The sequence below is a fragment of the Coregonus lavaretus genome (assembly GCF_964263955.1).
Source record: "Coregonus lavaretus genome assembly, chromosome: 38".
Lineage (NCBI taxonomy): Eukaryota > Metazoa > Chordata > Actinopteri > Salmoniformes > Salmonidae > Coregonus > Coregonus lavaretus.
Window position 1 is genome coordinate 27,949,979 of NC_140025.1, and position 13,666 is coordinate 27,963,644.

General features: G+C 36.7%; 1 protein-coding gene across 1 annotated transcript; it reads left to right on the forward strand.

Moving 5' to 3' along the window:
• Positions 1-1,691: 1,691 nt before the first annotated feature.
• LOC311112532 (uncharacterized protein) lies at positions 1,692-12,362 on the forward strand. Its single transcript, XM_084155669.1, has 24 exons — positions 1,692-1,753; positions 1,892-1,912; positions 2,010-2,075; positions 2,332-2,397; positions 2,654-2,719; positions 2,858-2,878; positions 2,976-3,041; positions 3,298-3,363; positions 3,620-3,685; positions 3,942-4,007; positions 4,264-4,329; positions 4,586-4,651; positions 4,909-4,974; positions 5,231-5,296; positions 5,553-5,618; positions 5,875-5,940; positions 6,198-6,263; positions 6,400-6,423; positions 6,521-6,586; positions 8,446-8,523; positions 8,648-8,671; positions 8,769-8,834; positions 9,334-9,360; positions 9,989-12,362. Exons 1-24 carry the CDS (start codon positions 1,723-1,725, stop codon positions 10,504-10,506), a joined length of 1,800 nt encoding a protein of 599 aa, XP_084011795.1. The 5' UTR covers positions 1,692-1,722; the 3' UTR covers positions 10,507-12,362.
• Positions 12,363-13,666: the final 1,304 nt, after the last annotated feature.

Here is a 13,666-nt window from a genome sequence, read left to right on the forward strand (position 1 = left end):
GCTGTATATGATATAATATAACTTTCATAATGTAGTAACCTGATGAATTTCAATATGACCTAAATGTTCTCCGTTAGGGCCAGAAAACTCAGTGCCGAAACCTACTGAACAGATGGCCGCTGGAAAAGAAGTTAATCTGGCAGGTAAAGTAATAGGATAAAAAATATATTACCCTTTTAATTGTATAATGGAAGATAATTTGACATAATCTCAATAGGGTTTAACATTCCCAGTTCCACATTCATCTTTTAAAAATAACTTTCACTTTTTCCATTCAACAGAGACAAAAAACCTAGTTGAAGGTAATGTTCACTCATGATATGCTGTATATGATATAATATAACTTTGATAATGTAGTAACCTAATGAATTTCAATATGACCTAAATGTTCTCCGTTAGGGCCAGAAAACTCAGTGTCGAAACCTACTGAACAGATGGCCGCTGGAAAAGAAGTTAATCTGGCAGGTAAAGTAATAGGATAAAAAATATATTACCCTTTTAATTGTATAATGGAAGATAATTTGACATAATCTCAATAGGGTTTAACATTCCCAGTTCCACATTCATCTTTTAAAAATAACTTTCACCTTTTCCATTCAACAGAGACAAAAAACCTAGTTGAAGGTAATGTTCACTCATGATATGCTGTATATGATATAATATAACTTTGATAATGTAGTAACCTAATGAATTTCAATATTACCTAAATGTTCTCCGTTAGGGGCAGAAAACACAGTGCCGAAACCTACCGAACAGATGGCCGCTGGAAAAGAAGTTAATCTGGCAGGTAAAGTAATAGGATAAAAAATATATTACCCTTTTAATTGTATAATGGATGATAATTTGACATCATCTCAATAGGATTTGACTGTCCCAGTTCCACATTCACCTTTTAACAATAACTTTAACATTTTCCATTCAGCAGAGACAAAAAAACGAATTGAAAGTAATGTTCACTCATGATATACTGTATATGATATAATATAACTTTGATAATGTAGTAACCTAATGAATTTCAATATGACCTAAATGGTGTCCGTTAGGGGCAGAAAACTCAGTGCCGAAACCTACCGAACAGATGGCCGCTGGAAAAGAAGTTAATCTGGCAGGTAAAGTAATAGGATAAAAAATATATTACCCTTTTAATTGTATAATGGAAGATAATTTGACATAATCTCAATAGGGTTTAACATTCCCAGTTCCACATTCATCTTTTAAAAATAACTTTCACCTTTTCCATTCAACAGAGACAAAAAACCTAGTTGAAGGTAATGTTCACTCATGATATGCTGTATATGATATAATATAACTTTCATAATGTAGTAACCTGATGAATTTCAATATGACCTAAATGTTCTCCGTTAGGGCCAGAAAACTCAGTGCCGAAACCTACTGAACAGATGGCCGCTGGAAAAGAAGTTAATCTGGCAGGTAAAGTAATAGGATAAAAAATATATTACCCTTTTAATTGTATAATGGAAGATAATTTGACATAATCTCAATAGGGTTTAACATTCCCAGTTCCACATTCATCTTTTAAAAATAACTTTCACTTTTTCCATTCAACAGAGACAAAAAACCTAGTTGAAGGTAATGTTCACTCATGATATGCTGTATATGATATAATATAACTTTGATAATGTAGTAACCTAATGAATTTCAATATGACCTAAATGTTCTCCGTTAGGGCCAGAAAACTCAGTGCCGAAACCTACTGAACAGATGGCCGCTGGAAAAGAAGTTAATCTGGCAGGTAAAGTAATAGGATAAAAAATATATTACCCTTTTAATTGTATAATGGAAGATAATTTGACATAATCTCAATAGGGTTTAACATTCCCAGTTCCACATTCATCTTTTAAAAATAACTTTCACTTTTTCCATTCAACAGAGACAAAAAACCTAGTTGAAGGTAATGTTCACTCATGATATGCTGTATATGATATAATATAACTTTGATAATGTAGTAACCTAATGAATTTCAATATTACCTAAATGTTCTCCGTTAGGGCCAGAAAACACAGTGCCGAAACCTACCGAACAGATGGCCGCTGGAAAAGAAGTTAATCTGGCAGGTAAAGTAATAGGATAAAAAATATATTACCCTTTTAATTGTATAATGGATGATAATTTGACATCATCTCAATAGGATTTGACTGTCCCAGTTCCACATTCACCTTTTAACAATAACTTTAACATTTTCCATTCAGCAGAGACACAAAACCTAGTTGAAGTTAATGTTCACTCATGATATGCTGTATATGATATAATATAACTTTGATAATGTAGTAACCTGATGAATTTCAATATGACCTAAATGTTCTCCGTTAGGGCCAGAAAACTCAGTGCCGAAACCTACTGAACAGATGGCCGCTGGAAAAGAAGTTAATCTGGCAGGTAAAGTAATAGGATAAAACATATATTACCCTTTTAATTGTATAATGGATGATATTTTGACATAATCTCAATAGGGTTTGACATTCCCAGTTCCACATTCATCTTTAAAAAATAACTTTCACCTTTTCCATTCAACAGAGTCAAAAAAACTAATTGAAAGTAATGTTCACTCATGATATACTGTATATGATATAATATAACTTTGATAATGTAGTAACCTAATGAATTTCAATATGACCTAAATGGTGTCCGTTAGGGGCAGAAAACTCAGTGCCGAAACCTACCGAACAGATGGCCGCTGGAAAAGAAGTTAATCTGGCAGGTAAAGTAATAGGATAAAAAATATATTACCCTTTTAATTGTATAATGGAAGGTAATTTGACATAATCTCAATAGGGTTTAACATTCCCAGTTCCACATTCATCTTTTAAAAATAACTTTCACCTTTTCCATTCAACAGAGACAAAAAACCTAGTTGAAGGTAATGTTCACTCATGATATGCTGTATATGATATAATATAACTTTGATAATGTAGTAACCTAATGAATTTCAATATTACCTAAATGTTCTCCGTTAGGGGCAGAAAACACAGTGCCGAAACCTACCGAACAGATGGCCGCTGGAAAAGAAGTTAATCTGGCAGGTAAAGTAATAGGATAAAAAATATATTACCCTTTTAATTGTATAATGGATGATAATTTGACATCATCTCAATAGGATTTGACTGTCCCAGTTCCACATTCACCTTTTAACAATAACTTTAACATTTTCCATTCAGCAGAGACAAAAAACCTAGTTGAAGTTAATGTTCACTCATGATATGCTGTATATGATATAATATAACTTTGATAATGTAGTAACCTGATGAATTTCAATATGACCTAAATGTTCTCCGTTAGGGCCAGAAAACTCAGTGCCGAAACCTACTGAACAGATGGCCGCTGGAAAAGAAGTTAATCTGGCAGGTAAAGTAATAGGATAAAACATATATTACCCTTTTAATTGTATAATGGATGATAATTTGACATAATCTCAATAGGGTTTGACATTCCCAGTTCCACATTCATCTTTAAAAAATAACTTTCACCTTTTCCATTCAACAGAGTCAAAAAAACTAATTGAAAGTAATGTTCACTCATGATATACTGTATATGATATAATATAACTTTGATAATGTAGTAACCTAATGAATTTCAATATGACCTAAATGTTCTCCGTTAGGGGCAGAAAACACAGTGCCGAAACCTACCGAACAGATGGCCGCTGGAAAAGAAGTTAATCTGGCAGGTAAAGTAATAGGATAAAAAATATATTACCCTTTTAATTGTATAATGGATGATAATTTGACATCATCTCAATAGGATTTGACTGTCCCAGTTCCACATTCACCTTTTAACAATAACTTTAACATTTTCCATTCAGCAGAGACAAAAAACCTAGTTGAAGTTAATGTTCACTCATGATATGCTGTATATGATATAATATAACTTTGATAATGTAGTAACCTGATTAATTTCAATATGACCTAAATGTTCTCCGTTAGGGCCAGAAAACTCAGTGCCGAAACCTACTGAACAGATGGCCGCTGGAAAAGAAGTTAATCTGGCAGGTAAAGTAATAGGATAAAACATATATTACCCTTTTAATTGTATAATGGATGATAATTTGACATAATCTCAATAGGGTTTGACATTCCCAGTTCCACATTCATCTTTAAAAAATAACTTTCACCTTTTCCATTCAACAGAGTCAAAAAAACTAATTGAAAGTAATGTTCACTCATGATATACTGTATATGATATAATATAACTTTGATAATGTAGTAACCTAATGAATTTCAATATGACCTAAATGGTGTCCGTTAGGGGCAGAAAACTCAGTGCCGAAACCTACCGAACAGATGGCCGCTGGAAAAGAAGTTAATCTGGCAGGTAAAGTAATAGGATAAAACATATATTACCCTTTTAATTGTATAATGGGTGATAATTTGACATCATCTCAATAGGATTTGACTGTCCCAGTTCCACATTCACCTTTTAACAATAACTTTAACATTTTCTATCCAGCAGAGACAAAAAACCTAGTTGAAGTTAATGTTCACTCATGATATGCTGTATATGATATAATATAACTTTGATAATGTAGTAACCTGATGAATTTCAATATGACCTAAATGTTATCCGTTAGGGGCAGAAAACTCAGTGCCGAAACCTACTGAACAGATGGCCGCTGGAAAAGAAGTTAATCTGGCAGGTAAAGTAATAGGATAAAAAATATATTACCCTTTTAATTGTATAATGGATGATAATTTGACATAATCTCAATAGGGTTTGACATTCCCAGTTCCACATTCATCTTTAAAAAAATAACTTTCACCTTTTCCATTCAACAGAGTCAAAAAACCTAATTGAAAGTAATGTTCACTCATGATATACTGTATATGATATAATATAACTTTGATAATGTAGTAACCTAATGAATTTCAATATGACCTAAATGTTCTCCGTTAGGGGCAGAAAACACAGTGCCGAAACCTACCGAACAGATGGCCGCTGGAAAAGAAGTTAATCTGGCAGGTAAAGTAATAGGATAAAAAATATATTACCCTTTTAATTGTATAATGGATGATAATTTGACATCATCTCAATAGGATTTGACTGTCCCAGTTCCACATTCACCTTTTAACAATAACTTTAACATTTTCCATTCAGCAGAGACAAAAAACCTAGTTGAAGTTAATGTTCACTCATGATATGCTGTATATGATATAATATAACTTTGATAATGTAGTAACCTGATTAATTTCAATATGACCTAAATGTTCTCCGTTAGGGCCAGAAAACTCAGTGCCGAAACCTACTGAACAGATGGCCGCTGGAAAAGAAGTTAATCTGGCAGGTAAAGTAATAGGATAAAACATATATTACCCTTTTAATTGTATAATGGATGATAATTTGACATAATCTCAATAGGGTTTGACATTCCCAGTTCCACATTCATCTTTAAAAAATAACTTTCACCTTTTCCATTCAACAGAGTCAAAAAAACTAATTGAAAGTAATGTTCACTCATGATATACTGTATATGATATAATATAACTTTGATAATGTAGTAACCTAATGAATTTCAATATGACCTAAATGGTGTCCGTTAGGGGCAGAAAACTCAGTGCCGAAATCTACCGAACAGATGGCCGCTGGAAAAGAAGTTAATCTGGCAGGTAAAGTAATAGGATAAAACATATATTACCCTTTTAATTGTATAATGGGTGATAATTTGACATCATCTCAATAGGATTTGACTGTCCCAGTTCCACATTCACCTTTTAACAATAACTTTAACATTTTCTATCCAGCAGAGACAAAAAACCTAGTTGAAGTTAATGTTCACTCATGATATGCTGTATATGATATAATATAACTTTGATAATGTAGTAACCTGATGAATTTCAATATGACCTAAATGTTATCCGTTAGGGGCAGAAAACTCAGTGCCGAAACCTACTGAACAGATGGCCGCTGGAAAAGAAGTTAATCTGGCAGGTAAAGTAATAGGATAAAAAATATATTACCCTTTTAATTGTATAATGGATGATAATTTGACATAATCTCAATAGGGTTTGACATTCCCAGTTCCACATTCATCTTTAAAAAAATAACTTTCACCTTTTCCATTCAACAGAGTCAAAAAACCTAATTGAAAGTAATGTTCACTCATGATATACTGTATATGATATAATATAACTTTGATAATGTAGTAACCTAATGAATTTCAATATGACCTAAATGTTCTCCGTTAGGGGCAGAAAACTCAGTGCCGAAACCTACCGAACAGATGGCCTCTGGAAAAGAAGTTAATCTGGCAGGTAAAGTAATAGGTAAAAAAATATATTACCCTTTTAATTTTATAGTTGGATGATCATTTGAAATAATCTCAATCGGATTTGACTGTCCCAGTTCCGCATTCACCTTTTAACAATAACTTTAACATTTTCCATTCAGCAGAGACAAAAAACCTAGTTGAAGGTAATGTTCACTCATGATGTACTGTATATGATATAATATAACTTTGATAATGTAGTAAACTGATTAATTTCAATATGACCTAAATGGTCTCCGTTAGGGGCAGACAACTCAGTGCCGAAACCTACCGAACAGATGGCCGCTGGAAAAGAAGTTAATCTGGCAGGTAAAGTAATAGGATAAAAAATATATTTCCCTTTTAATTGTATAATGGATGATAATTTGACATCATCTCAATAGGATTTGACTGTACCAGTTCCACATTCACCTTTTTACAATAACTTTCACCTTTTCCATTCAGCAGAGACAAAAAACCTAGTTGAAGATAATGTTCACTCATGATATGCTGTATATGATATAATATAACTTTGATAATGTACAGTGGGGAAGAAAAGTATTTAGTCAGTACCAATTGTGCAAGTTCTCCCACTTAAAAAGATGAGAGAGGCCTGTAATTCTCATCATAGGTACACGTCAACTATGACAGACAAAATGAGAAAAGAAAATCCAGAAAATCACATTGTAGGATTTTTTATGAATTTATTAGCAAATTATGGTGGAAAATAAGTATTTGGTCAATAACAAAAGTTTCTCAATACTTGGTTATATACCCTTTGTTGGCAATGACACAGGTCAAACGTTTTCTTTAAGTCTTCACAAGGTTTTCACACACTGTTGCTGGTATTTTGGCCCATTCCTCCATGCAGATCTCCTCTAGAGCAGTGATGTTTTGGGGCTGTCGCTGGGCAACACGGACTTTCAACTCCCTCCAAAGATTTTATATGGGGTTGAGATCTGGAGACTGGCTAGGCCACTCCAGGACCTTGAAATGCTTCTTACGAAGCCACTCCTTCGTTGCCCGGGCGGTGTGTTTGGGATCATTGTCATGCTGAAAGACCCAGCCACGTTTCATCTTCAATGCCCTTACTGATGGAAGGAGGTTTTCACTCAAAATCTCACGATACATGGCCCCATTCATTCTTTCCTTTACACGGATCAGTCGTCCTGGTCCCTTTGCAGAAAAACAGCCCCAAAGCATGATGTTTCCACCCCCATGCTTCACAGTAGGTATGGTGTTCTTTGGATGCAACTCAGCATTCTTTGTCCTCCAAACACGACGAGTTGAGTTTTTACCAAAAAGTTCTATTTTGGTTTCATCTGACCATATGACATTCTCCCAATCCTCTTCTGGATCATCCAAATGTACTCTAGCAAACTTCAGACGGGCCTGGACATGTACTGGCTTAAGCAGGGGGACACGTCTGGCACTGCAGGATTTGAGTCCCTGGCGGCGTAGTGTGTTACTGATGGTAGGCTTTGTTACTTTGGTCCCAGCTCTCTGCAGGTCATTCACTAGGTCCCCCCGTGTGGTTCTGGGATTTTTGCTCACCGTTCTTGTGATCATTTTGACACCACGGGGTGAGATCTTGCGTGGATCCCCAGATCGAGGGAGATTATCAGTGGTCTTGTATGTCTTCCATTTCCTAATAATTGCTCCCACAGTTGATTTCTTAAAACCAAGCTGCTTACCTATTGTAGATTCAGTCTTCCCAGCCTGGTGCAGGTCTACAATTTTGTTTCTGGTGTCCTTTGACAGCACTTTGGTATTGGCCATAGTGGAGTTTGGAGTGTGACTGTTTGAGGTTGTGGATAGGTGTCTTTTATACTGATAACGAGTTCAAACAGGTGCCATTAATACAGGTAACGAGTGGAGGACAGAGGAGCCTCTTAAAGAAGAAGTTACAGGTCTGTGAGAGCCAGAAATCTTGCTTGTTTGTCGGTGACCAAATACTTATTTTCCACCATAATTTGCAAATAAATTCATTAAAATTCCTACAATGTGATTTTCTGGATAAAAATTTCTCAATTTGTCTGTCATAGTTACGTGTACCTATGATGAAAATTACAGGCCTCTCTCATCTTTTTAAGTGGGAGAACTTGCACAATTGGTGGCTGACTAAATACTTTTTTCCCCCACTGTAGTAACCTGATGGATTTCAATATGACCTAAATGTTCTCCGTTAGGGGCAGAAAACTCAGTGCCGAAACCTACCGAACAGATGGCCGCTGGAAAAGAAGTTAATCTGGCAGGTAAAGTAATAGGTAAAAAAATATATTACCCTTTTAATTTTATAGTTGGATGATCATTTGAAATAATCTCAATCGGATTTGACTATCCCAGTTCCGCATTCACCTTTTAACAATAACTTTAACATTTTCCATTCAGCAGAGACAAAAAACCTAGTTGAAGGTAATGTTCACTCATGATATACTGTATATGATATAATATAACTTTGATAATGTAGTAAACTGATTAATTTCAATATGACCTAAATGTTCTCCGTTAGGGGCAGAAAACTCAGTGCCGAAACCTACCGAACAGATGGCCGCTGGAAAAGAAGTTAATCTGGCAGGTAAAGTAATAGGATAAAAAATATATTACCCTTTTAATTGTATAATTGGATGATAATTTGACATAATCTCAATCGGATTTGACTGTCCCAATTCCACAACTCCATTGAAGGTAATGTTCACTATCATGATATACAGTATATTGTGTAATATTATAACTTTGATAATTATGTATTAGCCTAGTTTTGTATCAATACAATATTTATGATAATGAATTGCAATATAATTACCTACATTTGCTCTGTTAGGGGCAGAAAACACAGAGAACAGTCCTACCAAACACATAGCATCTGGTAAAGAAGTTAATCTGATAGGTCAAATTATATAGGTGGAAAAAATGCATTACCCTCTGAATTGTATAATTTACAGTGAATGCATTGTTCATAAAACTAATTCTGCTGACGTGTTGGAGTGCATTTAACCATTTATAATTTATACATTTATACAACTTTTGGAGCAATTGAAATACAAGACACTCACAATTTACTTTTTTCAATGCAGATTGGCACCAGGTGAAAGGATTCAAAGGTAAAACAAAATCACAATAGGACAGGAAAATTGTATGTTCATTAAATTAATACGATATACAGTTAACAGCCAAAATTAAGGAAACAAACAAAGTGTCTTAATAGGGCATTTGGCCACCAAGAGCTGCCAGGACAGCATTGGCATAGATTCTACAAGTGTCTGGAGCTCTTTTGTTGATGGTGGTGGAAAATGCTGTCTAAGGCGCCGCTCCAGAATCACCCATACGTGTTAAATTGAGTTGAGATCTGGTGACTGAGATGTCCATGGCATATAATTTACATTGTTTTCATGATCATCAAACCATTGTGACCACTCGTACCCTATGGGGGCATTATCATTCTGTAAGAGAACACTCCCATCAGAATAGAAATGATTGATCATATCATAGGTTGAAGGTGATCACTCAGAATGGCTGTGTATTTATTGGCGTTTACCTTGCCATCTAAGGGGTTGAGTGGACCTAAACCATGCTAGGAAAAGCACCCCACACCATAACCGAGCCGCCAGAAACTTCATTTACTCAAGTGTTTCCTTTATTTTGGCAGTTACCTGTAGGTCCACATTATCTGAAATCCTTACCAATCCATCCCAATTTATTGTGTAAATGAAATAAATCTTGTCTTTCCAGTTCCATCAGAGAACATCATTCTGGATACAAAGACTGTGCACCCTGCTATTAGAGTCAATAAAGGAAAGCGGGCTATTTACGTAAAAGTAAAAGATACAGAAAACCCCTCTATGAGAATGCATCTCCATGTATTTTGTGTAGAGAGTTTCAGTTCAGGACAACACTATTGGGAAGTGAGGGTAAAGGAACAAAAAGTCAAAAAACTGTCATGGTATGTTGGTGTGGCCAGAGAAAATGTTAGATCTATTGTTCCTTTAACTCCACAGAATGGATTTTGGATTCTTTCTTATGATAAAGAAAAGGGTTTCCATGTCAATACTGACCCTCAAACACCGATAACTGTGGCAGAGCTCACTATAGTGGGAGTGTTTCTAGACTGTGACAGACACACTCTGTCTTTTTATAATGCTGATACAGAGTCACTTCTCTACACATTTACTGATGTGAAGACATCAAACTACTTTCCTGTGTTCAGCCCAGGACAACGTGACAAAACCCCATTGAGAATATTGGAATGACTACCAAAACCCTTAAGCTGTACTGCATTGGCCAGGTTAAGCATCCACTGTAGTTGCTGGAACCGTGCTGGAAAGGACAATATCAGAGCCAGCACAGTATCGGTTGGGTTAGCACTATAGTGTGAAATGGGTCCGAGATGCAGGTGAAATTCATGTCAAATGAGACATGCGTTATACACATTTTGTGTTATTCAGTGATGCCCAGTTGTAAATGTGTGTGTCTTTTTCCCGAAAAGTTTTCAGACGCCACAAGAAAAAGAGAGCAATATTAATGCCGTCTTTTTGTTGGCAGTAACCCGCCATGGTTCATTGAACAAACCCTATGGGAAAATGAAAGGAGTTTTTGTAGGGTTTTTGGATAAATATAGAAAATAAGGTCTGTGGTAAACGCAGGCTTAGGAGATCATCTTTATCAGCTAACGTCACTTTTTATGTAATCAGAAAAAGCACATAAAGGCTTAATTCATAACGTTCATATTAACTGACTGATATTATCTCAGATCAAAATCTCCTAAGCCTGTGTTAACCTCAGATGCTATTTTCTGCGTTTATCCCAAAACCCAATTATTTCCCCAAAAGAATGGCTGAACCAACCAGAACTAACTTTAGGACTACAAGCTGGCGAGTTCTATAAAATCAACCACAAATCCTTAACTTTTTTTCTACCTGTAGCTAGATTATGAATGTATACTGTGAAGCTACTGTAGTACAAATTAGCAATATCCTTTGCATTCTTGAATTCTGTTCAAATGTTGTCCCAATTCATAAATTACTGTAATCTGTTGATAAAGTTTCACTGGTGTTGTTGAATGTTTCAATATACTGAACCAAAATCTAAACGCAACATGCAACAATTTCAAAGATTTTACTGAGTTACAGTTCATATGAGGAAATCAGTCAATTGAAATACATTCATTAGGCCCGAATCTAGGTATTTTACATGACAGGGAATACAGATATGCATCTGTTGGTCACAGATACCTTAAAGAAAAGGTAGGGGCGTGGATCAGAAAACCAGTCAGTATCTGGTGTGACCACCATTTGCCTTATGCAGCGCGACACATCTCCTTCGCATAGAGTTGATCAGGCTGTTGTTTGTGGCCTGTGGAATGTTGTCCCACTCCTCTTCAATGGCAGTGCGAAGTTGCTGGATATTGGCGGGAACTGGAACGCTGTTGTACAAATCAATCCAGAGCATCCCAAACATGCTCAATGGGTGACATGTCTGAGTATGTAGGCCATGGAAGAACTGGGAGAAGATCCTGAGGCGCATTGTCGTGCCATTCATCCGCCGCCATCACCTCATGTTTCAGCATGATAATGCACGGCCCCACGTCGCTAGGATCTGTACACAATTCCTGGAAGCTGAAAATGTCCAAGTTCTTCCATGTCGCTTTGGATAAAAGTGTCTACTAAATGACATATACAGTGCTTTTGAAAAGTATTCCGTCCCCTTGACTTTTTCCAAATTTTGTTACGTTACAGCCTTATTCTAAAATGGCTTAAATAGTTTTTCCCCCTCATCAATCTACACACAATACCCCATAAGGACAAAGCAAAAACAGGTTTTTAGATTTTTTTGCAAATGTATAATAAAAGAACCCAGAAATATCACATTTACATAAGTATTCAGACCCTTTACTCAGTACTTTGTTGAAGCACCATCGGCAGCGATTACAGCCTTGAGTCTTCTTGGGTATTACGCTACAAGCTTGGCGCACCTGTATTTGGGGAGTTTCTCCCATTCTTCTCTGCAGATCCTCTCAAGCGCTGTCAGGTTGGATGGGGAGCGTCGCTGCACAACTATTTTCAGGTCTCTCCAGAGATGTTAGATCGGGTTCAGGTCCGGGCTGTGGCTGGTCCTCTCAAGGACATTCAGAGACTTGTCCCGAAGCCACTCCCTCGCCCCAGTCTGAGGTCCTGAGCGCTCTGGAGCAGGATTTCATCAAGGATCTCTCTGTACTTTGCTCCGTTCATCTTTCCCTCAATCCTGACCAGTCTCCCAGTCCCTGCCGCTGAAAAACATCCCCACAGCATGATGCTGCCACAACCATGCTTCACCGTAGGGATGGTGCCAGGTTGCCTCCAGACGTGACGCTTGGCATTCAGGCCAAATAGTTCAATCTTGGTTTCATCAGACCAGAGAATCTTGTTTCTCATGGCCTGAGAGTCCTTCAGGTGCCTTTTGGCAAACTCCAAGCAGGCTGTCATGTGCCTTTTACTGAGGCTTCCATCTGGCCACTCTACCATAAAGGCCTGATTGGTGGAGTGCTGCAGAGATGGTTGTCCTTCTGGAAGGTTCTCCCATCTCCACAGAGGAACTCTGGAGCTCTGTCAGAGTGACCATTGGGTTCTTGGTCACCACCCTGACCAAGGCCCTTCTCCCCCGATTGCTCAGTTTGGCCGGTCGGCCAGCTCTAGAAAGAGTCTTGGTAGTTCCAAACTTATTCCATTTAAGAATGATGGAGGCCACTGTGTTCTTGGGGACCTTCAATGCTACAGAAATGTTTTGGTACCCTTCCCCAGATCTCTGCCTCAACACAATCCTGTCTCGGAGCGCTATGGATAATTCCTTCGACCTCATGGCTTGGTTTTTGCTCTGACATGCACTGTCAACTGTGGGACCTTATATAGACAGGTGTGTGCCTTTCCAAATCATGTCCAATCAATTGAATTTACCACAGGTGGACTCCAATCAAGTTGTAGAAACATCTCAAGGATGATCAATGGAAACAGGATACACCTGAGCTCATTTTCGAGTCTCATAGCAACGCGTCTGAATACTGTAAATAAGTTATTTCTGTTTTCCATTTTTAATACATTTGCAAACATTTCTAAAAACCTGTTTTAGCTTTGTCATTATGGGGTATTGTGTGTAAATTGCTGAGGATTTGTATTTATTTAATTCATTTTAGAATAAGTCTGTAACGTAACAAAATGTGGAAAAAGTCAAGGGGTTTGAATACTTTCCGAAGGCACTGTAGCTAACTATACAAATACGAAATGTAGCTAGATATCAGGCTCAACTAAATAAAAATCCCCCTTGATACAGCCCGGTCTCAGTCATGTAATCAGATTTGTAAATGAAAGAGGAATATAATAACACGAATCGAAAGGAGTTTCCCATCTCTCCATTTAGAGTATTTCTGGTGCAGCACGG